Below are 26,820 nucleotides of genomic sequence, written 5' to 3' on the forward strand. Positions count from 1 at the left end.
CCTAAATATATATGTATAATACTTCAAATTTAAATTGGTATGAGTCTTTAAAAGTTAAATAAATATAAAATACGTCATGATAATTTTCCTTAACTTTAGAGCAAACTATCAGGATTGTGTGGAAACTTTGACAAATGTACTTCAAATGATATGACCACATCTAATAATTTGGAAGTAAGAAATGCTCAGGTGTTTGGAGATAGCTGGGCATTAGGACAGGTAAGTTAAATACTTGCATTTAAAACTAAGCAAAAAAAAATTAGAATTTTTTTCCACTAGATCATTTTATCCTTACAGGAAATTTTATTTAGGTAATAATATTTTTAATAAGGTTTTTATATCAGTTCACAGTTAATGAACTACTTTTATATGTATATATATCATCTCATGTAAATCTTAGGTCAACTCATTATGTAAACATAGATTTTGTTCTCCATTTTATAGATGAAGAAACTGAAGCTCAGAATTAAATGACTTTTGTGACATATAGAGCCAGATAGTGGCAGAGGTGATAGTCAAACTCCTTCGTTGTTTTGCATGTTTTCCTCACTAGAGCATAATGCCTTATCTATGTAAATTCATTTCTAAAAATGATACAACTTTCACCACCTCAAAGCAATGAAAGAATGAAGTCAGAATTTCTTAATGTTTGTTCTCAGAACATGACTGTTTCTTGTTTTACTAGTGTTACATAAGAATAAAGGTGTATGTGTGTATACATGCTTATGTGTAGGGTTGATTCGTGGTCTGCCACCTTTGGGATCAGTTAGATGAATTCAGTTAAACATTTCTCTTTTGAAAGATTTCTTAAGGCTTTAAAAGTCTAGAAATATGGGATGTGTTTGAAGGATTTCACAAATTTACTGACATAGAACCCTTGTTTTTATTTGTCAGTTGTCAAGAAAATTGTTCTCTGTAGAATACACTGAAAAATTTGCTGAGCGAACTCAGAAAACAGTGTAACTTGAGAAAGGGTCTACCATTTCTGTTCTTTTTAAAAATCTTATTTAAGTTATACAAGTTCCATCATATTTCATGTATACAGATTTAGGAACTTAGTGATACTTCTCACCCTACCCTCCCTCCTGCCCACGCTCCAACCCTTCTTCCTCCTACCTTTCCCATTCCCACTCTTAATTTTTACAAAGATCTACTTTAAATTAACTTAGTGATCATAAAATAAACTCTACACCAAGTAAAAGAGTTCAACAAATAGTATGAAGAAAAGAGAGAAAAAAAAAGACCACTGTTCCTTAACAGAAGAGACAAGGGCTGTAAACAATCATTGAATCACAAAACATCCATTTCACTCCAATACATTTTAGGTACTCTATTAGTTACCTTGGATCAGTGAAAACATATGCTAACTGTCTTTTTGAGACTGACTTATTTCACTAACTATGATGGTTTATAGTTGCATCCATTTTGTTGCAAAAGACAGGATTTCATTTTTTTTTTTGCAGCTGAATAGTATTCCCTAGTGTATATATACCATACTTTCTTTATCCAGTCAGCAGTTGATGGTCATCTGGGTTAATTCCATCTTAGCTATTTTGAATTGAGCTGCAATGAACATGGAGGTACAGATAACTCTTTCACCTGCTGATATCTTTGGTTTGGGTAAATTCCCAGTAGTGGGATGGCTGGATGATATGGTAGGTCTATAATCTGATTTCTGAGGTAACTCCATACTGTCTTCCATAGTAACTGCACTGGTTTATATACCCAGCAACAGTGATTAGGGTATATTTTTCCCCACGTCCTTTCCAGCATTTGTTGCTTGTTGATTGCCATATGAGAGCCATTCTAACTGGGGTAAGGTGAAACCTCACTGTGATTTTGATTTACATTTCCCCGATGGCTAGTGATCCCGAGCATTTTTTCAGATATCTGTTGGCCATTTGAATTTCCTCTCTTGAAAGATGCGTGTCCAAATCCTTTGCCCATTTCTTAACTGGATTGTTTGTTTTATTGTTTAATTTCATAAGCACTTTATAGATTCTGGATATTAATCTTTTATCAGTTACATAGTTTGCAAATATCTTCTCCCATTCTGTCATCCATCTCTTCAGTTTGCTGAGTATTTCTTTTGTAGTGTAGAAGCTTCTCAGCTTGAAGTAATCCCATTTGCCAATTTTGGTTTTGATTGCCTGTGCCTCTGGGGTCTTTTCCAAGAAGTCTTTGCCTATGGCTATGTCTTGCAGAGTTTCCTTAATGTTTTCTAGTAATTTGATGGCTTCAGGTCATAGATTTAGGTCTTTTATCATTTTGAGTGAATTTTTGTGTAAGGTGACTCCACTGAAAGACTATTGGAACTCTTAAAAGAATTTGGTAAAGTGGCAAGATACAAAATCAACACACAAAAATCAGTACAATGTATACATTGTCTATGAGACAATGAAAAAGAACTTTCAAAATCAATCCAATTCACAGTAGCTACAAAATATTAAATACCTTGGAATAAATTTAACCAAAGATGTCAAAAATCTCTACAATGAAAATTATAAAACATTAAAGAATGAGGTAGAAGAAGACATCAAAAACTGGAAAAATCTTCCATGTTTGTCGCTCCCCCTCTTCGCGGAGGAACAACACAGGACCCTGTGCTGTTCTTTCATCTGCTCGGTCCTTCCCGGGTTGGCTGCTGGTTCTTCCCGGGTTGGCTACCGACCACTTCCACGGGGGAGCGGCACACCGCCGGCCGGCTCTCTTGGGGGCTGCACAGGTGTTCCTTCAGATAGATGTTCCCGGTGCATGCCGTCTCTCCCCTCCTTTATAGTCCTCTTCCACCAATCCCAACTCTGCTACCCACACGCCAAGTACGCTGCTCTCCTCCAATCAGGAGCAGGTCCTGCTGTTTATTGGTTGAACTGGAGGCAGCTGTGTAGAAGCTGTTTCCTCCTCTCCCAGCGCCATATTGTGGGAGAGCAGATGCATAGAATAAGTCTTAATTCCAGTAACTTAGTCTAGTCCGAGTTGCTCCCCACACATGTTCATGGATTGGAAGAATCAATATCACCAAAATGTTCATAGTACTGAAAGCAATTTACAAATTCAATGTGATCCCAATCCAAATACCAATGAAATTCTTCTCACATCCAGAAAAAATGATGCTAAAATTCTGTGAAAACACAAGAGATCCTGCATAGATAAACCAATCTTACACAACAAAAACAAAGTCGGAGGCATTACAATACCAGATTTCAAGATATATATATATATATATGAATATATATATAGGGCAGTTATAATCAAAACAGCCTGGCAGTAGCACAAAAGCAGATACAACAGAATAGGAACTCAAGAAGTCAGTCCACACATCTATAACCAACTTATCTTTGACAAAGGAGCTAAAATCAATCCCTGAGGCAAGGAGTTTCTTCAACAAATGGAGCTGGGAAAAACTGGATCTCCTCACGCAAAAGTATGAAGCTACACCCTTACCTTCACCTTATGGAAAAATCCACTCAAAATGGATCAAAGACATAAGTCTACATCTCTTTTACTTTTTTATCTTATTTTTAGTTGATAGGCATATTTGAAAACACAATTTCCTGATTGGTTATTATCTGGCTAGTTATGTTGCTGTTTTACCTAATTTAGTTTATATGTCTAAATCTTTTTTAATGAATGAAAAGGGGATTGGGTAAAACATCTTGTTTGGCAAAATTTGTGTAGTGTATTTTAGTGTCATCTGTACTTAAATATGCAATGATTATATTTTCAATTGCAAAATATCTACTACTTGAGAGGAACAACATTCTTTTAATTATGACTATCTTATGTCTCCTCAACCTTTAGAACTTTTTGAAGAAAGTTTTTACTTTTCCCCCATGTGAAAATAAATTAAGGAATAAGAATTTCTAGTGGCCGGTGCCGCGGCTCAATAGGCTACTCCTCCACCTGCGGCGCCGGCACCCAGGGGTTCTAGTCCCGGTCAGGGCACCGGATTCTGTCTCAGTTGTTTCTCTTCCTGTCCAGCTCTCTGCTGTGGCCCGGGAGTGCAGTGGAGGATGGCCCAAGCACTTGGGTCCTGCAACCGCATGGGAGACCAGGAGAAGGCGCGTGGCTCCTGGCTTTGGATCAGCGCGCCAGCCGCAGCGGCCATTGGGGGGTGAACAAACGGAAAAGGAAGACCTTTCTCTCTGTCTCTCTCTCTCACTGTCCACTCTGCCTGTCAAAAAAAAAAAAAAAAAAGAATTTCTAGTAATACTAAATATTTGAAGTAATTAAATAATGTTAAACCACCTAAAATGGGTTTTCTTACTCAGACCTAATAGACAAAGCTGAAAGTCAAATCACTTTTTCATTTAATATGTTCTCATTAATGCTTCATGTTTTCTATGATATACAGGCACTTAATATGAATAAAACACTATCTTTAACTTTAAGGGGTTTAGAACATAGTTTAATAGGTGAGGTAGAAAAATTACAATAATAGGCCGGCGCCGTGGCTCACTGGGCTAATCCTCCACCTTGCGGTGCCGGCACACCAGGTTCTAGTCCCGGTCGGGGCACCGGATTCTGTTCCGGTTGCCCCTCTTCCAGACCAGCTCTCTGCTGTGGCCAGGGAGTGCAGTGGAGGATGGTCCAAGTGCTTGGGCCCTGCACCCCATGGGAGACCAGGAGAAGTACCTGGCTCCTGCCATCGGATCGGCGTGGTACACCGGCCGCAGCGCACCGGCCACGGTGGCCATTGGAGGGTGAACCAATGGCAAAGGAAGACCTTTCTCTCTGTCTCTCTCTCTCTCACTGTCCACTCTGCCTGTCAAAAAATAAAAAAAATTAAAAAAAAGAAAAATTACAATAATAATTTAGTGGCAAATATAGTACTTTGATAGAAATGCACACAAAATGGGAGTCATGATGGTCCAAGGAAGTTTCCTGGAAAAGGTGCTTAGAAGTGAATCCTATAACATGCACAGGAGATTAGAAAGTGAAGTTAATGGGAAAGAATGCAGCAGGAAAAAGCAGTGGCAATTATCCAGAGGGTGTCAGCATTTGGAGAGAGCATGGTACGTAAAGTGAATTTCAAGAACTTAAAGGCGGTTGTGGTATAGGTATTGAAATAGGGAATGGCTGGAATGCAAAATATAGAAATGCAAAATATGATGGCTTGGAGGCCCTTATAGTATAGCTAGAAATGCCAAGTCAGTGGAGATTTAGAAGATCACATAAATTTCAGATTACATTAAAGATGCAAATCATTAGCATCTGTTGAAAGACTGTGGTAGGAAGGAGAAACACCAGGATTCAAGAACATCCCCTACCTTCCTGGCTTATTGGGTGCATGCTAGTTGTTCCTCCCTAAGGAGGAACATCAAGGCAGAAAGAAGGTCTAGGGGTGGTGGGGGCAAGACAATGATGTAGAAATTAGTACAGTTTGTGATGCGTTGGGGCAGAAGTGATCAGAAATATTTAGCTGGAAATAACCAGTTTTGAAATTCAAGGAAGAGAGACTTGGGATAGAAATAGAGATTGGGCAATTATTAATGCATTCAAGTTGTAGAAGTCAGAAAAAGTGTACAGAATGAGAAAAATAGAGGTTTGAGGATGTAATCATTTTTTAAGATTTAGTTTTTATTTGTTTGAAAATCAGAATTAAGAACAGAGATGGAAAAACTGGCCAAAGCCAGGAGCCAGGAGTTTTGTCTTGGTTTCCCACGTGGGCCAGGAGCTCAAGCACCTGGGCCATCTTCTGTTGCTTTCCCAGGCACATTAGCAGAGAGCTGGATCAGAAGTGGAGCAGCCGGTACTCAAACCAGTGCCCATATGGGATGCCAGTACTGAAGATGGTGATTTAACCCACTATATCACAGCGCCAGCCCCAATATAATCTTGCAAAGCAGGGCAGAAGGAGACTTGCAAATATCTACCATGGTAGGAGGAGAATGTCCAGTGGAAAACTGTGCTGTCAAAACCAAACGAAGAGAGATGTATAAGAAGGGCCAAGAACTAAACAGAAGCAAAGGTAGCAAAAGGCCAAGTAAGATGAAGACTGAAACGTTGCCATTATATTTAGTAATAAAAAGGTCATTCATGACCTTTCTCAGATCATTTCAGGGAGGTGGACGAGGGGAAGCAGAGACCCACCTTGCTGCTGAGTATATGGGTGTGAGTTGATAGACTTGAGAACACTGAACTCATCAGAAGATGATTTGTGACAATGGAAAAAGTAGAAGTTCAAGGACAGAGGCTCATGCAATTTTTAATGTCATGTAAATGCTTCACTTAAGACAATTTAAAACTTTTCTTCACTCTATTTCTAGTATTGCCATGATTATAATATTCTGTTTATTTGCTTTCAAAAACAATGTATGCTATGAACATCGAGTTGGATGAGAGCAGGTGCTTTAGGTAATGCTTGTCTGAAAGGACAAGGATATGATAGATATAATGGCTGGAGCTGGGTAAGTTACTTTGGTTTTAGCTGAAGAAAGCACTTCTTCAAAAATTATATTTTCTCCTTTCAATTTTTTCAACAGTGTGAAACTCCAGAAGAAACCATGAGGCCCTGTGAGGCACATCAAAACAAATTTCCTTATGCCAAGAGAGAATGCTCCATTTTATACAGTGATGTTTTTGCTCCTTGTCGCAATGTGGTAAATGAATACTTTACTAAACTCACAAACGTAAGGGGGTACCACTGTATAGATGATATTGGTAAGACAAGACAGCTAATGGAGCTGTCCTTCAGCCTTTCAACTATACTGCCTAACCACTTAGGAGCAGAGATTTGTTAGTTTTCTATAGAAGTGATGTATTTATTTGATTTACTTCCTCTCTGATTCCATCTCATTTAACAGTGTACCTTTGGACATAATATTTGCAATGATCTGGTATTATTTATATATAATATATATTATTTATATATTTTATAATATATTATATATTATTTATATATTATTTTATGATCAAGGGCATAAATGTTTATCCATCTTCAAAGAACATCATCAAATTGGCATTTCTCTTCTTAACCCACATTTAAAATGACTTTTTAAAAGACTTATTTATTTATTAGAAAGGCAGGGATAGGAGAGAAGGAGACACACAGAGAGAAAATCTTCCATCCTCTGGTTCACTCCCAAAATGACCGCAACGCTGGAACTGGGCCAGGCTGGAACCAGGAGCCCAGAGTTTCTTCCAGGTCTCCCACATGGTGCACAGGTCCAAGCACTGGGGCCATCCTCTGCTGCTTTTATGCGTCCATAGTAGGGAGTTGGATTGGAAGTGGAGCAGCTGGGTCTCAAACTAGCACCTGTATGGGATACCTTTGTTACAGGCAGCGGCTTTACCCACTACACCACTAAAATAAGTTTAGAAGCACATCTCAAGATGAATATAATTTATTCTAAAATTCATCATTCTAAACTCTTTCTCCACATAATAACTTCAGTCCTCAATAGAATTTTGAAAAATAGCTTGATATAGTTGTAAAACTCAAACAACACTCCTACTGCGTACCAAAATAATGCCAGTGGTGTCCAGGAAAGGCACTCATATGATTGAGTTGTGAGCTAAGCTGGTTGCCCTTTTCTTAGAACACCATTTTTACTTGACAGGCTAAATGACAGGCAAACATGATTATTCGAAGATGTTTGACAGATTTTTTTTTTTAAATGAGTGACTTCAAAGAAAACATCTGATGCAGGGCTGACGCTGTAGCACTGCAGGCTAAGTCTCCATCTGTGGTGCCAGCATCCCATATGGGCTCCTGTTCAAGTCCCAGCTGCTCTTCTTCCAATCCAGCTCTCTGCCTATGTCCTGGGAAAGCAGTGGGAGATGGCCCAAGCACTTGGGCCCCTGCACCCTGGTGGGAGACCTGCAAGAAGCTCCTGGCTGTTGGCTTCAGATTGGCCCAACTCTGGCTGTTGCAGCATATGGAAGTGAACCAGCAGATGGAAGACCTTTCTCTCTGTCTTTCCCTCTCTCTCTAACTCTACCTCTCAAATAAATAAATAAATAAATCTTAAAAAAAAAGAAAGAAAAGAAAGTACCTGATGATATTCAAGGTCCTTGATAAAATTTGAACTTTCAACTGAAATTTAGAATATTATAAACCTTAGACCCACCACTGAGCTTTAAAATTTTGTGAGACTTAATGAACTTCATGATACAGATGGTGATGTTAGTAAATGTGACTTGTCATGGCCATATAGAATAAAAAGAATGCGTATGGCTGAGAGGTGCATAAGTCAATAAATTTTCAAGGTGGCCAGTGTAGAATGTTGTACAATCATGCAGCACTAAAAGATCCATGTAAAGGGTGAGATAACCTAAAAAGTTTTGGTATAGCGAAGTACAGATTTCACAGTTACACCTGTGCTTTGAAGAAGCAACAATCTGAAGTTTGATAATAGTGTCAAAGACTGTCAGAATGTCCTGAGAAATATATTAAAACACTCCTTCCTTTCCTACTACATGCATAAGAAAGGGTGGGACTTCACATACTTTAACAAAAAACAAACAAAAAAATAAAACATTGCTAGAAACAGAATGAAGTAATAGTTATTAGAATCCAATTGTGGGGCCGGCGCCGCGGCTCACTAGGCTAATCCTCTGCCTTGCGGCGTCTGCACACCGGGTTCTAGTCCCGGTCGGGGCGCTGGATTCTGTCCTGGTTGCTCCTCTTCCAGGCCAGCTCTCTGCTGTGGCCAGGGAGTGCAGTGGAGGATGGCCCAAGTCCTTGGGCCCTGCACCCCATGGGAGACCAGGAGAAGTACCTGACTCCTGCCATCGGATCAGCGCGGTGCGCCGGCCGCGGCGGCCATTGGAGGGTGAACCAACGGCAAAGGAAGACCTTTCTCTCTGTCTCTTTCTCTCACTGTCCACTCTGCCTGTCAAAAAAAAAAAAAAAAAAAAAAAAAGGATCCAATTGTGTTATTAGGCCAGACATTAAAGAGCTCCATAAAAATGTAAAGCATCGACTCTTCTCACAGATTTTTTGGGGATATTTTTCACTAAAAATATGTTATCATATGTTTTCTACATTACCATGTAATGGGTTTATGGTGTTTTGAAAATCTATGTTTTATTGTCTGGAATAATGAATGTTGATAGATATAATCCTGTAAACAGATGCTCTTTGGGGATCTCTGCAATTTCAAAGAGGGTTAAAAGTGTCCCGATACAAAAAAGTTTGAGGGAGGCAGTTAAGGAGACTAGAAACCTGTTGACAAAAAGGATTGCTGGGGCTGGCGCCGTAGCTCACTTGGTTAATCCTCCGCCTGTGGTGCCAGCATCCCATATGGGCGCCAGGTTCTAGTCCCCGTTGCTCCTCTTCCAGGTCAGATCTCTGCTGTGACCTGGGAAGGCAGTAGAGGACGGCCCAAGTGCTTGGGCACCTGCACCCGCATGGGAGGCCAGGAAGAAGCACCTGGCTCCTGGCTTCGGCCATTTGGGAAGTGAACCAACGGAAGAAAGACTTTTCTCTCTGTCTCTCTCTCTCTGCTGTCTATAACTCTACCTGTCAAAAAAAAAAGGGGGGGGGATTGCTTTTGTGACTTCTCAGAGTTTCTAAGAACCATATACTTGGGAAAAAATAGCATAATAGCATGTCTATTCTGCAGTCCAGAGCCATGGAGTTTAGTTGGTTCTTCTGGTAACCACTTGAAAAGAAAAACTAACACAGGGGGCTGGTGCTGTGGCATAGCAGGTAAAGCTGCCGCCTGCAGTGCCAGCATCCCATATGGGTACCTGTTTGAGTCCTGGCTGCCCCACTTCCAATCCAGCTCTCTGCTAAGGCCTGGGAGACAGTGGAAGATGGCCCAAGTCTTTGGGCTCTTGCACCCACGTGTGAGACCTCCAAGAAGCTCCTAACTCCTGGCTTTGGATCAGCCCAGCTCTGGCTATTGTGGGCATCTGGGGAGTGAACCAGCAGATGGAAGACCTCTCTCTCTCTCTCTCTCTCTCTCCCTTTCTGTCTCTCTGTAACTCTGCCTTTCAACTAAATAAATAAATCTTTTAAAAAACTTAATACAGGAACTGGCCTATGAAACAACACACAAATAAGGATACCAAACTCTGTTTCTTTTGATTTTTCTAAAATAATGAGAGAGAGAGAGAGAGAGAGAGAGAGAGAGACTCTGACGCCATTGGCATTGCAAATGCCCACAACATTTGGAACTGGGCCAGGCCCAAGCCAGGGGCCTGGAACTCAATCCTGGTCTTCCAAGTGGGTAACAGGGACCCAGCCACTTGAGATGTTATCTGCTGCTTCCCAAGATACACATTAGCAAGTAGCTGGAATCAGGAGTGATACCAGGACCAGAACTAAGGCACTCTGAAATGGGATGCAGGAGTCTCAAGAAGTATCTTAATTGCTGCATCAAATGCCCACCCCAACCTTCCTTCTTCTTCTTCTTCTTTTTTTTTTTTTTTTTTGACACATAGAGTTTAGACAGTGAGATAGAGAGACAGAGAGAAAGGTCTTCCTTCCGTTGGTTCACTTCCCAAATGGCCGCTGCTATGGCTGGTACTGCGCCGATCCGAAGCCAGGAGCCAGGTGCTTCTTCCTGGCCTCCCATGCGGGTGCAGGTGCCCAAGCACTTGGGTCATCTCCACTGCCTTCCCGGGTCACAGCAGAGAGCTGGACTGGAAGAGGAGCAACCAGGACAGAACCCGGCGCCCATATGGGATGCCGACGCCACAGGTGGAGGATTAGCCAAGTGAGCCATGGCACCTGCCCCCATCTTTTTTTTTAACATATTGTCAACAACATATTAAATTTTGTCAGCTACTTAACAAGTACACTGCAAATAAAGTACACTGATAAAGTAAATATGTGTAATTAGAATACATATTACCATTCAATCACTCGGATATTGCCTAAGAGGAGGCTGCAAAATCTACATGAAGTATAATTTGAAGCAGAACATGCTTTCTTGTAATGTCATGTGAATATGCTGATAATGAAATAATTAATTTCTAAAAACATTCATCAATTTATCACAATGTTGAAATTGTATTTATTCATTAATCTTATTATTTGCTTTGCTAGTTCTTTGACATGACATTTACCTAAGAATTTCCTGCCTCCTATGGACAGTATAGATTTTTGAGATCGTGCGAATTCTCTAGATGGCAGTGTTTAGCTGATAATATCATATTATGAAAAATACCAAAAGCTTTCTTTTAGAGGGCGAATTTTAATAATAGTACCTACTAAGGAAAATCATCATGACTTAAAAATTAAATCATCTTTCACTCCCTTTTCAGATTGATGTTACATCTTTTGCCAAAAACTGCCATGAAGATACGTGTCAATGTAATCTTGGTGGGGATTGTGAATGTTTGTGCACTAGCATAGCAGCATATGCATACAAGTGCTGTCAGGAAGGCGTGTCAATTCACTGGAGACCATCTACTGCCTGTTGTGAGTTCTCTGCTTAGACTTGAATTCTTTCCTTAGTAGAGGGTTAATCTTATGATTATAAAATAGAGTGAAAGTACATCATTATGAAAACTAAAAGAAAAAAATAAGAAAGGAAGGAGGGGGTAGGGTGGGTGTGTGGGTGGGAGGGAGGGTAGGATGGGAAGCATCGCTGTGCTCCTATGTCTGTATATATGAAATACATTTGTTCACATTATATAAATAAAAGAAGAACAAAAAAAGTGGGAATCTTTTAACAAGATCCATTAATTTGTTGTTGCATCACGAAACAATGGTCATGAATCTTATGGAGATAGAATTAATTTACCACTGCTAAATGCTATCTTCCTTTAACAATTATGCTTGAAATATATCAAAAGTATTTATAAAAAGAAACACATGAGCTAAGTTTTCTGTGGTGTTTCAATGCTGTCATTCCAATTTGAAGTACAAATTATATGTCATCCTTAGAGAAGCCGTTTATGACTCCAACTCTTTTATACCTGGGAGACTTCACTGTTCTGATTGTCAAAAATGTATTTTGAGAAAACATCTCAAAATTGCTTTCATATTTGGCTCTTTAAATATTTCTTTTACTTGTGTAGGTGACAAATTATCTGAATATTTCACAAATTGAAAATTTTCAGGTGACTTTTCTAAATTAGCATTTATATTTGCTTACCTTTAAAACAAACATGATAGTTAATTACAACACAGCACCTAGCAGAACCCCCTTTTCCTGGAGAAAGTTCATAAACAGTGATGCCACTCTATGTTCTTTCACGTGGTTATGGGCGAATAGATAGTCATCTCTTGTACATATCCAGATAATCTCTTGCTTCTTAAATACTTTATTTTTTTTCTTCCAGCACTTGACTGTGAATATTACAATGAAGGTATGTAACATTTTATATAATTTTTAAATTTGTGTATTTGAAAAACAGAATGAGATAGAGATCCTCTATGCCCTGCTTCACTCTCCATGCGCCTGCAATTGCAAGGGCTTAGGTCAGTTCAGATATAGGAGCCAGGAACTTAATCTGAGTCTCCCAGCTGGGACCCGACCACTTGGTCCATTACTTGCTGCCTTCCAAGTTGCACATTATCTGGAAACTGGAATAGGAAGTGTAGCTGCGACCTGGACTGAAGTATTCTAGTATGAGATGTGAGTATCCTAACAGCTAGACCAACTTGCTGCCCCCTATGTGACATTTTAATAAAGAATATCACCATTCTATTAGATGCATTTTCAGATTAAAATGTTTTTGAACAACTTGTTCAGGGTACAAGGTACAAGTATTTCATAACTTGGTACATAATGCCATGAAAGCTCTTTCATTTCTGTAAGTTCTCTAAGCATTTGTGTTAAAATTTCTTCCTTAAAAATAAAACTGTGTAACTTAAGTTCTCAGATTTAATAGGGCCTTAATCAATAAAAATTGTTAAAATTTTTGTTAAACTTTTTTGTTAAATTGTTAAAATGACTATAAAATTTTTAAATTCTTAGCATTATATATAAATATGGACATTGTTCAGATTTTTAAATTTTTTTTAAGATTTATTTATTTGTAAGGCAGAATAACAGGGTAAAAGAGGGAGAGGTGGAGAACCAGAGATCTTCCATCCACTGTTTCACCCCCAATTGACTGTTTCAGCCAGGGCTGGACTAGGCTGAAGTTAGGAGCCCAGAACTCTCTGGGTCTCCCACATGGGTGGTAGGGGATAAGGCACTCAGGCCATCATACTCTGGTTTCCCAGGCCCATTAGCAGGGAGCTGGATTGGAAGCAGAGCAGCCAGGACTCGAACGTGGGATGCTGGCATTGCAATCAGTGGCTTAACCCTCTGTCCTAAAACAGCTGCTGGCCCCTTATTTTTAATTGATAATATTGTATGTATTAATGGAATACAATGTGTCTTGATGCATGTATACATCATAGGAAGTTGAAGTCAGGCTAATTAGCATATCCATCACCTCAAATATTTATTATTTCTTTCTGATAAGAACATCTAAAACCTTCTTTTAGCTGTTCAAACTTGAAAAAAAAGAGGTAATCATGTCATTTGTGACAAAATATATAAGCTCAGAAGACACTATGCTAAGTGAAATCAGGCAAGCACACAAATACCAGAAGGTCTTACTTACATGTGTGAAAGAAAACAGTAGAACTCACAGAAGTAGAGAGAAATGGTTGCCCATGGCTGCGTGGGGGAGTGGTGCCTTGTTCATCACAGAACACAGTTTCAGTGACACAGCAAGGACGTGTTCTTGTGGTCTGGTGCACAGCATGGTGACTCTAGTCAAGTTTTTACAATGTTGTAAGAAGCAAAGAAACAGAAGAATAGACGTGATGACAATGTAAGGAATTTATTTTATCATTATTAAAGGCAAAAGAAAAGAATGGGAACTTATTAACAGTAAAAATATTACCCCTTCCACTCATCTGCATTTGCAGTCAAAGGTCTGAAAGGAGATGCTGCCTAAAACTAAGGCACAGATCCAAGAAGAGACAGAGAACTACATGTACATCCTCAGTGAAAATGCCGGAAGATAGCAGAACTGGAGTCTGCCTATCGTAGTCTATTTAATGATAGGAAGGCATAGCTACCGAAACTCAGTTCAGACAAGAGTGATCTAAAGAGGGGTCCATTGTACTAACCCTGAGCACTTGGGGTGGCTTCTTCAGCAAGAGAGAAATAGGTCAGTTGGAAATGTATAAAGAAGATTAGATAAGGCCGGCGCCGCGGCTCACTAGGCTAATCCTCCACTGTGGCGCCGGCACACCGGGTTCTAGTCCCGGTTGGGGCGCCGGTCCTATCCTGGTTGCTCCTCTTCCAGTCCAGCTCTCTGCTGTGGCCCGGGAGTGCAGTGGAGGATGGCCCAGGTCCGTGGGCCCTGCGCCCGCATGGGAGACCAGGAGGAAGCACCTGGCTCCTGGCTTCAGATTGGCACAGCGCACCAGCCTTGGCAGCCACTTGGAGGGTGAACCAACAGAAAAAGGAAGACCTTTCTCTCTGTCTCTCTCTCTCACTGTCTAACTCTGCCTGTCAAAAAAAAAAAAAAAAAAAAAAAAGACTAGATAATTTTAGAGAATTAGAGATGATAATTTAAAAAGAAAATTGATGTTTAGATTTTGTTTTTGTTACATTTATGGAAACTTGATGGATGAAAAATTCAACATTAAGAAAAAACTCTCATGGTTAAAGAAAATATAACCAAAAATATTTCCTGCCCAAAATTTTAAGCACACACACATATAAGGTGGGGCAGGGTGGGAGGCTGGGGAAAGAGACAGAGACAATCTCAATCCTTTGGATTCTATGATTACAATACAGTTGATTACGCAGTAATAACAATGTTAATAATAATAGCTTTTGTTGTATTAACTACCTTTCCTATATAATTTAAAATTAAACATATTTTATTGTATTATCAAAAGTCTGTTATTATTAACACTTTACAGATGAAGAAATTGAAGCACGGAATGTTTAAATAACTTTGCCAATGTCCCTTAGCTATAATGTGGTAAACAGGAATTGTAAACCATCCGACTTCACAATCAGTAAGCTTGGCTCCATGCTATGTGGCCAGATGTGTGGTTAACACATCTTACTGTAGGAATGATCACCACATATTATTATCACATATTTTACATAATGTACACAGACATCAAAATCAGAAAATGCTCCAATAACTTCCCCTCTTAAAAAAATTCCTGTCTCACACAGTTCTGCTGTAAAAATCTCCGTCTGTGCCTTTGTACTTTCTGGCGTTCCTTCTGCAGATGATGATTATATTATCTAGTTTTCTGTGATGCAGGAGAAACCTCAAAGTTGATTCATATCTCAGTTATATTTAGAACTTTAAATGGAATAGAGATTGTGTTGATGGTAAATTAACCTCATTTTCATTACTTCTAACAAAACTTTTTTTCAGTGTTAATGAACTTGTCACTTACAGATTTAAAATTTCTCTGGAATTTAAGTTTGGTTCTAGGCTGACTACCTTTTTACTGTAGTAAATATGTTGCATCTTAGAGGGAATCATTTGGGTGATAAAAGGTCTTAGACTTCTCTGCTCAGCTTTATCGTACTTTTTCTTTTTTATAAACATGTATCACACATGAAATTCAATAATTCCCAGAACAACAAAATATTGTATAAATATATTTGTCAATCCTCTTCTCATGTAATATAACTTACTAAGGAGGGATGGCTTTTAGAATACCATGAAGGTGTTCTTCCAAAAGTTCTTTGAAAATCTATACTACTTTTCATTCCATGTTTCTATGAGCCTTTTGAAGTGCCTCATTCTTGCCATTGATATAGTTAAACTTCTTATATTTATTGAGGATAGATTAGCTTCTTATAGTGTTTAAGATGAAAGGCTAGCAGACCAAGTTTTTATATAGGTCTGCTTTACTTATATAAATACCTATATACATACATATCATATATATATATATACATCCATAAACATATAAAAAGTATATAAACATGGACATGCATATATAAATATAGACACATATATACATATACTCAATTGTATGTGTATATATTCAGAATATGTATGTATGCCAAATTACTATTTTGAAAATAGTTCAGTTATTTTATTAGTAATAAATTTTTATCACTCCACATTTTTAGAGCATTTTTTGGTTATTAAAATTTATTTCAGGAGTTGGATTAGCAATGTAGTGGATAAAGCCACCACCTGCAAGGCTGGCATCCCATATGGGCACAGCTTCAAGTCCTGGCTGCTCTACTTCCAATTCAGTTCTCTGCTAATGGTCTGAGAAAAGCAGTGGAAGATGACCCAAGTACTTGGGCCCCTGCCACCCATGTGGGAGACCCAGATGAAGCTCCTGGCTCCTGGCTTTGACTTGACCCAGCCCTGGCTGTTGCAGCTATCTGGGCGTGACCCAGTAGATGGATGCTCTCTCTGTCCCTGTGTTTTCCTCTCTCTCTCTCTCTCTCTCTCTCTCTGTCTCTCTCTCTTTAACTCTTCCGATCAAATAAATAAATAAATCTTTAAAAAAATTATTTCAGGGAGTAGGTATTTGACCTAGAAATTAAAATACCAGTATCCCACATCAGAGTACCTGGATTCAATTCTTGATTCCAGCTCCTGACTTCAGCTTCCCATTAGTGTAGACCCTGGGAGGCAGCAGTGATGATCTCTGGCAGCCATGTTGGAGACATAGATTGCTTTCCTGTCTACGAGCTTCAGCCCTGGTCCAGCCCTAACCATTGCAGGCATTGGAGGTGTGAATCAGCAGATAGGAGCATGCTCTGTATCTCTCTCTCTCTCTCTCTCTCTCTCTCTCTCTTGCTCTCTTTATCTTTCAAAATAATTTTTAAAAATGACTTTATTGAAATGACAAATTGAATTTTTTAAATCCCCATGCAAGTTTATAACTCTCTCATTTGTATTCACTAGGACTTGGAGAGGGACCATACATGCTAGCAAGTTATGGAGAGACTGGCCTTATTATGGGGGCCAATATGACCAGTAGAAGCATTTTCTCTTTGCCAAGAAGTAGCATTCATGGAAATTTGGTTTTTAATTTTATGATTACCCCAGGTCTTTTCAAAGAGAAGGTATCATGTAAGTATAATTGAAAATCAGGATTTGGTTTCCATTTACATATTTGCTTTCATTCATTCATTAAGCATTAATTAGGGATCTTATATGTTTTTGGCATTTTCTATGTGTTCCAAAGGATATAAATTAAAATACTACATTGGCACATGGACCAGCTATCTATTTTGTTTGTAAAATTCCTTTCTTTACTTCTTGGCATGTGTTAGAACGATGATTGTTTGAATTTTCAGAATGTAATAAAATAGCTTAAATTTTCAGAATGCTAACCTCAGAACTTAACTTGAAATTTTTGAAAAATAATTCATTGATTTCTAATAGCTTGAGAAATTCAATGCCAGGTTAAATAAAAGAACAAATTGTGATTTGATATCAAAGAAGTCAAACATTACATGCATAATGAGGAATGTACACAAGCACTAAGACAGTCTCTTGTCCTTAGTGGGCCTTGGTTGTGCAGGTTCACTGAAATGTCCTAGAACCTAGCCCTGCATTTACTGGTTTGTGTCACGAGGTCTGTAGAGGTTGTATCTACCTGGCCCTAACTGTGACTGGTGTAAGAGTCCCTTTCTTATCTATTGATGCTTTGCTACATTGTGACTATGTGGTCTACCTAGAACCCTGCATGGCATGTCATTAAACTTGGGAAAATTTCACAGAGCAAATGGATCTGACTTAACTTTCATGTTTTCTGATAAATCTCCCAATTCTCCAGTTGAAAGAAATTCTTTCTTCCCTGTACAAAGAACTCCTTTGGTTCTAAAGACACCTATCATAGTCTGACATTCTAATTTATGCTGATTATATATTTTTCTTTTTCATATCAAAATTCATTTGATTCTTCTTTGTATCTTCCATCATTCAACAGAAGGACATATAAGTTTTTAGGACACAGTGAGTGCTTTGGAATGATATTGAATTGGAGATATGTTATGGCTTGTATTAACTAATGCTTTTAATAGGAAAATCTATGAAGTGTTTATTACAGGAAATCAACCTAAAATCTCTACTTAAAAATTTATCATGAGATTTAAAAATAAGGGCGAATTTTATCACCTTTTGGGGAATAATATTGCTGACTAAGTAGTCCTTTCTCGATGCTGTAAAATCCCTTGCAAGAACATTTGCTCATTAGGAACTCAGTGATACAAAAATATTTTTCCATGCCCAAGCTGATCTATTTCTTTGTTCTCTATCATAAAATTTAGTTGTTTATAGATTTCTAACAATGTCAAAGGTTGCAAATACAAATATATGTCCAAAAGGTCATGCAATTGCTTGTGTGAAAAATCTGTGTGTACTAGGGTCCTCAATGATATTCCTCCCCCATCTCCAAGGGCATATAATACATTGTTTAAAAAAGGTAGACCTCATGGCCTCTTCTGTGGCATAGTAGGTTAAACTTCCACCTGCAGTGCTGACATCCCATATGGGTGCCCATTCAAGTCCCTGCTGCTCTTCTTCTGATCCAGCTCCCTGCTAACCTAATGGCCTTGGGAGGATGTCCCAACTGTTTGAGTCCCTGTACCTATGTGGGAGACCAGGATGAAACTCCTGGCTCCTGGCTTCAGCCTGACATTGCCCTGGCCATTGTAGCCATTTGGGGAGTGAGTGAACAAGCAGGTGGAAGAACCCTTCTCTTTCTGCTGCTTCCTCTCCCGCTCTGTAACTCTTTCAAATTAACAAATATATTTTTTTTAAAAAAAGATCACACTCGGGGCTGTTTTTGAAGGGAGACACCGCTGCATTTAACTACTACTGTTATCCATTGTATTTAATGTGCTGCTTCTTCTTTTAGACATCTCATGATTGATTTTTGAAATCTTTGAGGTTGCCATTAATTATGTGTGACACTTTTGCAAGACTATTTTCAACTTTATAAATACCTTTGTTGATGCCAGTGTTGATGATGTACTTTCTCCCAAGAATCCAGGCAGTTGTCAAACACACTGCTCTATGTCTTACAGCATTGGCACTTGTTTCCTTGGAATCTGCTGAAAGGCCAAACTACTTTCTCTATGTCCGTGACAATGACGCTCTTAGTTTGGAACTGTGGGAGGCAAATTCAGCCTTTCAGCGGAGAGCAACGTTCTTCCACCATCAGGGTCTCTGGATTCCTGGCTACAGTGCCTTTGAATTATACAGCAAGAAAGGCTTTTTCATCGCATTCACAGAGTCTAGCGTCAAAGCGTCAAAATATGATGATTCTGAAGAATTTAAACATGCAAGTAGCTTCAGCATAGAAGGTACATTTCCTAAACTTCCAAATAAAGAATTTACATTTACATTATCAGTTTCTCATTTAAAAATCTTTCTCGCTGTTTAAGGAGATAAAGTTGTAGCACCTTACTTTTCTTATTCCCTCTATCCTTCAGTTTACTTTCTGTAAAAGGGGGGGGGGGACTACCTGTATTTTAAGGTTATTGTATTAAATATGTTGAATGTAGGGCTGGCGCCGTGGCTCACTAGGCTAATCCTCCACCTAGTGGCGCCGCACACTGGGTTCTAGTCCCAGTCGGGGCACCGGATTCTGTCCCGGTTGCCCCTCTTCCAGGCCAGCTCTCTGCTGTGGCCAGGGAGTGCAGTGGAGGATGGCCCAAGTGCTTGGGCCCTGCACCCCATGGGAGACCAGGAGAAGTAGCTGGCTCCTGCCATCGGATCAGCGCAGTGCGTCGGCCGCGGCAGCCATTGGAGGGTGAACCAACGGCAAAGGAAGACCTTTCTCTCTGTCTCTCTCTTTCACTGTCCACTCTGCCTGTCAAAAAAAAAAAAAAAAAAAATCATACAGGAGTTGATTGAGAATAAGCCCATAAAAGTGGTAGGATGTGATAGGAAACTTCAGTGGCTGGTAAATATGTTGAATGTAAATGGCTTAGAAGAACTCTAAATGGCCTTACTTACCCCCATAATTGCTAGCAATGCTATCTGAAGTTTGGCCTGAGAACTCACTCATGATTCATGGTTGTCTAGTGTTTGTACCTGCTTTCTCTTTCCTAGAAGGTAACTTCCGATTAATATGATTCTTACAAAGGTGTCTTGTTCCATTAACCTTGGGAAAATTTCCCTCCTTCACAGAAACCTGATCTCATTTCTAGAAAGTCTTAAAAGTCCATAGTCTGTTAGATTCTCCATTTTGGAAAGAAATCTTTACTTTGTTATGCAACGTTTAAAACTTGTGCTTTAAAAAAAAAATAATATAAAAGACTTAAAAAAGGGCTGGCGCCGTGGCTCACTTGGTTAATCCTCTGCCTGTGATGCTGGCATCCCCTATGGGCGCAGGGTTCTAGTCCCGGTTACTCCTCTTCCAGTCCAGCTCTCTGCTGTGGCCCGGGAAGGCCGTGCTCGGGCCCTGCACCCACATGAGAGACCAGGAGGAAGCACTTGGCTCCTGGCTTCAGATCAGTGCAGCACCAGCCATAGCGGCGGCCATTTGGGGAGTGAACCAACAGAAGGAAGAACTTTCTCTTTCTCTGTCTCTCACTGTCTCTCTGTCAAATTAAAAAAAAAAAAAAAGACTTAAAACTTGTGCTTTACTTTCAAAATCCAGGAATTTTCAAAATTCAGGAATTTGCTATCGGGTCTGAGTCTTTAAAGCAAATTATTTCATCCTAACCAATCTTCCAAAAGCATTTTCAGAGATAATGACTTGTTTTTATTTTCTCCTGTACATAAGTTTCTGTGAACCTCTCTAGTTTTTGTATTTTAGAAAGTTCAAACTGACTTTCAAAATTTCAAGTGTACCAATTCAGTACCAATTCCTAAGTCTGGCAGAAGGTTTTGCACAAAATGGATTGTTAGAGTTCTGCACGGTTTCTTAATCAAAGGGCTCAATGGCACAAAAGGAGCCTCAGTGTTTCTAGCACTTGCATTCTTAAGTCTCATATGATGAGACTGAATACTTACGTAGGAAGTCAGTCAAGCCTTTATTACCTACAGATAGGCGTCAAGAATCTTTGGAAGCCTAGGAACCATGGCGTGTTTCCCAGGGCTCAGAATAGCTGTCCAGGGTGGAAAGAGTCTTATATATGCTTACCCCATGTCATGTTCCAGCTAAAGAACCCAGAAAGCACTCTACTCTTTATTTGATTCCTCAGATGACACTGGGCACACCAAACACAAATTTTGCAGGCATTCTGTTCTAAGAGGGACAAGGAAAGATTATGGACTGTTTTAGACAGTTCCTCCTAGCACAGGATGATGCGTCCTTGGGATACCCTATAGTTATTCTGAGAATTGCAAGTAGGAGGAGGAGAGCTGGATTAGCCAAAGTCATCTGGAGACCTGGTCTCTTGCACTCTGTTCTTGAGAAGAAGAATCACCAACATGCCTATGTAACATTCCATAGAGTGGATATGCACTTGAATTAAATATGAACTTTACAAGCCTTTATTTTCTCTTCTCTCCTAGAAATCTGTTCCTTTAGGACAGATCTAGATGCCCTACTGGACGTTTAGTAAACAGCAGTGAATGATGACATCTTCTGAATCTCTGATCTTTGTGGGCTTCTTAAACCTACAATCTAGGAATCTAGTCTTGGAACCAATTCTATATCTATATCTATATCTATATCTATATCTATATCTTTTTTTTGACAGGCAGAGTTAGACAGTGAGAGAGAGAGACAGAAAGAAAGGTCTTCCTTCTGTTGGTTCACCCCCCAAATGGCCGCTACGGCCAGTGCGCTGCGCCGATCCGAAGCCAGAAGCCAGGTGCTTCCTCCTGGTCTCCCGTGCGGGTGCAGGGCCCAAGGACCTGGGCCATCCTCCACTGCCTTGCTGGGCCACAGCAGAGGGCTGGACTGGAAGAGGAGCAACCGAGACAGAATCCGGCGTCCCGACCGGGACTAGAACCCAGGGTGCCGGTGCCACAGGTGGAGGATTATCCTAGTGAACCGTGGTGCCGGCCTATCTCTATCTCTATCTCTATCTCTATCTCTATCTCTATTTCTATCTCTCTCTATTTATATTTATATCCATCTACATCTATATCTACAACTATATCTATATCTGTATCTATATCTATATACGTATATCTATATATCTACATCTATATCTATATCTATTTACATATCTATATCTATCTATCTATCTATTTCCATGGGGCATGGGGTTAGGAACTCAAGCATATTATTTATTCTGTTCTTTATATACATAGATGCTTTCTAAAACATTTTATTTTTTTTATCATACTTTGGAACTGATTATGTGTCCAAAGTCCAAGAAACATATCACGTACCTATTTTCTGAATTTTTTCTCTACCGAGGTAGCTTTAAACTGTTATAGAATGATTTCTCTATTATTTAGGAAGAGGAGCATATTTGAAGAAGGAAAATCTTTAATTATGGGGGATTTGTTTACAACTGTAAACATGAATTATTCAGGTCCATTCTTTTTTTATTTAAGTGATATACATTATGTTACAAGACAATTATCTAAGTTCTGGGAGGAGAAAAATGATGGAGTATTCTCCCTAGATGTGAGGTCATGTAGTGTAAGTTTGGTCTTGCTATTTTCCTGATATTTGACTTGGCATGTCACTGGGTTACTTTTTTCACTGGCAGCAGCTGGCTTGCCTTGACTTTTTTCACAGATGGAGTAAAGAATTATAGTTCAGAGAGATGAAAATAGGGATAGTAAAGTGAAATTTATTAAAGTACATTCCAAGGGAAGAAGAGGCCAGTTGAGAGAGCACATGGTACCCTTTCTTCCCAGTTTGAGAATTTTATCCTTAAAGTATGGGGGACATGGATGGGTGATGTGGCCATGATGCGCATGTTGGCATTTGTGATTGATATTTGGAGTTGCTTTCCTTTGGGGTCTTTGTGCATGTGGTTAGCTATAAACCAGACTTTTCTGGTTTTGCTAAGCTCACATTTTATCAAGATATTGTGACTGCAAGTTAAACTGCAAAGGGGGCCGTCCTGAGGAGGTCCTGGTGGAGAGCAGGGTCCTTTGTTTCATCCCTGAGGGAGAGTCTTGTGAACCCAATTGCTCATGTCTGATTACCTGTGTGATACTGTGGGCCTCAATTTTTTCATTTTTAGATTGGAAATAGTATTTAGCATAGTTGTTCAAAGGATACATTAGAATAATAGACACAAAAACTCTGCAAAAAACATAATTCCAACAAGTGTATGGTATTAGGATTTGAAGAGCAATGAAAATTGACTAACTACAGAAAAAGGAAATTTTGGATCTTCCTGAGCCTCTTCTCTAACCCTTTGCTTTTTAAAATATTTAAAGATATATATTTAACCTGGACATGAAATTATTTGATTAACACCCAAATACAATGACTTTTCCCCCTTAGGTCTGTATTTTCCACAGCATTATTGTCACAAAGGGCCAGTTCCTACAAGGGTTCATATCATACGTTGTATGTTTTCAAGCTGTGTGTTAAAAATATACATAATCTGAACTTGGTGATTTTCCTAGAAATCCAGGCAGCTGTGCCTTACAGGAGAATGTGTGAATGGAGATATGAACCTTGTGCCACTCCTTGCTTTAAAACCTGCAGTGACCCGGAAGCACTAGCATGTAAATTTCTTCCACCGTAAGTGAGGTTTAACAAAAGTGAACGAATTCCAGTGTTTGTTAGCTAATTCTGCTCTTAGTGAATTTTTTAGACATCAGTTATTCTCAAGAAAAAAGTGTGTGTTGTATACTCATTCATGAGTTTATTTCATTGTAATCAGGAAATGGCTACTGAGGGTCTTCTATAAGGATGTACCAGGAATTTTTGCTGCTTAGGATATAAGATGAAGAAGATATATGTCTATTAAAATAGATGCCTATTAAATTTATATGTGTATGCCAAAATAAACACCTTTTAATTCCACTATCCATGAACTTTTTAAGTGCCCTGGTGTATATTTGTTAATTGATATCTTTATTCAGGGGAGAACACATTGACAAGGTAACAGCACTTGTAGCCCTGGGAGGTGGGGAGACTCAAGTATTAATCTGGGATTTAACAATCTCATGTGTCCATCCTCCAAGTCCCCCAGAACCTCTACCCCTATTCAAGATTATTGCAGTTTTTGACACAGAGTAAGGGCTAAGAATAAAAATGTCTAATGAAAATGAGAGCTTTTAGGAGTTAGATGCTAAGTAGCATACCACAGAACACATATGTAAATGCAATTATTCTTGTTATATAACAGACTGTTATATATAAGAACTGTTTTGCATCTGAGGCATTGTGGGTTAGAAGTTGAGTAGATCACCAGTTGTATGAGAAAATAAAGAGGAACTTGCTATGTATAGCTTTGAAGTCTTTTTAAAGAAATAAATTATGATCTTGGGAAAATATTTTAGAGTATGCGTGCAGTTTTGGTTTGCATAAAATGATTGCAAAATAATTGAGTTGCATAAAAAATTGATGTTGACAATGATAACCAAATGATTCTGGTCTTTCCAGCAATTAAATGACTCTACATTTTCTTTTGTTTTCTTCTGCTTGACAAAATTTAGAATAAAATAGAAGTCTGACAATAAACTATAATATAGTTTTATTATCCAAGTTCATTTTATAAAATAAATAACTGGTCATAAAAGTATAAGCTAAACTTTTATGTGTTAAAATCTGAGAAGGAAATATTCAAAATATGATAAATGTGTCTTTATAAGCCTCTAAAGTTAAGAGAAAAATTAGCTTTTCTCCCTTTTTAGTGTAGCCTGCATTTGCCTCCATTCAAGTACCCTCTGGTGGCCACACTTATTCCTAAATTCATTGCCATCCTGAATGGAAAGAGGTCTTGTATGATTTTCATCCAAATTCTTTGCAGTTGAGGCAATTATAAATATTTCTAAAACATTAAAATATTATTGTAACCTGCTAGCATGTTGGAGAAGACGTAAGAAAACCTTTTTATGACAATATTTGCATTACTTCTCTGTAGTATGTATGACTTCAATAATTTGACTTAGTTGTACATAAAGTGTTACATTTATTTCCTTTAAGTAAGAATAAATTGGACTCTGAACTCCAATCAAGCGAGGAAAATTTAATCTCAGTGTTTTTTTTTTTTTTTTCCTTTAGAAGAAAATATTCTGGGTGGTCCTTCCTGTCTTTGGCCCACAATGTCTCACTTGAACTCTTGATATTTTTAGACTCTCACTTGGTTTCTGTGCTATACAAGAACTGGGGGCATTTATTAAGTCCAGATGTCCTAGGGCTTAAAACCAAGTCTCTTCAGGCTTATATACAACCATCTCCACAGTTACTGCCACAAATTTGGGTAGAGTTTCTAAGACTCTTGAGAACTGCAGCTTCTGCACCTCCCTTTCCTTAGTGTCAAAGAACTACAACCATACCCTCTCTCCATTACTTCCATCCACAGATCGCTAATGTCTTTTCAATGAGTTTAGGATTTAATAGCCAAGAAGAGGCACCAAAGATGCTGTTTGTGTTCTATAAACATTCTCAAGGCAAAGATAGTCAAAGATCATGTCAATGTGCTTGAATGTGAGGAGGGGAGTAGAAAGTAAGGGCGCAGAACGTAACAATTAAAGTCTCAATAAATTAGTCTTTCATATTTCCACTGATTTATAAAATATGGCCTTAGTGTGTGCTAAGTTCAAGTGTATGTTCTGAATCTCTGTGTTCAAGTTCTGTCTTACATATAATGGTATCCCTTATTATCTACTAGCTTGTGGTTTCATAAAATGGCAACAAATAGAGCACTCTTTAGTGCTTATAATCAGATAGAAGAGTCTTAAGAATATACCTTATGCATGTGTTAAAAGCAGTTCTTTGTGTATTTCAGACTTTTTTCATTTTGGTTTCTTTCTCATGTAAAGGGTTGAAGGATGCTTACCCTACTGCCCTAAAAGTATGATCCTTGATGAAGTCACCCTGAAATGTGTTTATCCAGGAGACTGTAAGTGTGAATCTTGCTTATTTTACTCTGAAAAGTGAAATTCTTGAATATTTTATGAGACAAGTGGTTATAAATAGAAGTGTTAGACTGACAGAAAACACTTATAAAATACTTCAATATCCCATACATAGTTTTAAAATATCTAATTACTTTCTTTTAAAATGATTTATTTATTTGAAAGTCAGAGTTACACACACACACACAGAGAGAGAGAGAGAGAGAGAGAGACGGAGAGAGAAGTCTTCCATCCACTGGTTCACTCCCAATTTGCCGCAATGACCAGAGCTGGGCCGATCCAGAGCCAGGAGCCAGGAGCCAGCAGCTTCTTCCAGGTCTCCCACGTGGGTACAGGGGCCCAAGGGCTTGGGCCATCTTCTACTGCTTTTTCCAGGTCATAGCAGCAGAGAGCTGGATTGGAAGTGGAGCAGCCGGGACTCCAACCAGCACCCATATGGGATGCCGGCGCTGCAGGCGGCAGCTTTACTCGCTACGCCACAGCACAGGCCCCTAAAATATCTAATTACTTTCTAATAGATGTAATTTTCCCCTCTAACATTCTATCTGAATTTTCTCTTCCAAAACATTTTCCTTGGAGTTAAAGAGCCCTATGTGAATTATCTGGGTCTTACTTTAAGTCAACACAAATTAAGGAAAAGGTCTTTGTTTCTTTGTAGGCATCCCTTTGATTCCCACAGAACCAGCACTGATGCCGCCAGGTAAGCCACGCATGCCTTTGTTGACAGCTATTGCTACAGTTTCACCCACTAAAATTAGCATTATGTAGCTTATGCCTTGGCACACTTAGAGCGCACTTAGAGCAGCTGCTGGTATCAGGAATGTCCAGCCGAGCAGTGAAGCTGTTCACTGGTTCAGTGTGCCACAGCCTCCAAAATGCTTCTGTGTTTGCTTCACCCCGTTCTCCGTTTCAGTTCGCGTGGAGACTAGGACTTCCCTCACTTCTCAGAAT

General features: G+C 39.0%; 1 protein-coding gene across 1 annotated transcript in view; it reads left to right on the forward strand.

Annotated features, from left to right (window-relative positions):
- The window catches only part of OTOGL (otogelin like), a 172,753-nt gene that overhangs the window by 94,420 nt on the left and 51,513 nt on the right, over nt 1–26,820 (forward strand). The window contains exons 28-36 of the mRNA XM_051846511.2: nt 100–219; nt 6,486–6,602; nt 11,218–11,374; nt 12,241–12,267; nt 16,810–16,977; nt 18,939–19,217; nt 23,407–23,524; nt 25,774–25,853; nt 26,528–26,569. Coding sequence (XP_051702471.2) covers nt 100–219; nt 6,486–6,602; nt 11,218–11,374; nt 12,241–12,267; nt 16,810–16,977; nt 18,939–19,217; nt 23,407–23,524; nt 25,774–25,853; nt 26,528–26,569 — 1,108 coding nt within the window. The remainder of the gene's footprint in view (nt 1–99; nt 220–6,485; nt 6,603–11,217; nt 11,375–12,240; nt 12,268–16,809; nt 16,978–18,938; nt 19,218–23,406; nt 23,525–25,773; nt 25,854–26,527; nt 26,570–26,820) is intronic.

Source organism: Oryctolagus cuniculus, chromosome 11 (genome assembly GCF_964237555.1).
Source record: "Oryctolagus cuniculus chromosome 11, mOryCun1.1, whole genome shotgun sequence".
Taxonomy (NCBI): domain Eukaryota; kingdom Metazoa; phylum Chordata; class Mammalia; order Lagomorpha; family Leporidae; genus Oryctolagus; species Oryctolagus cuniculus.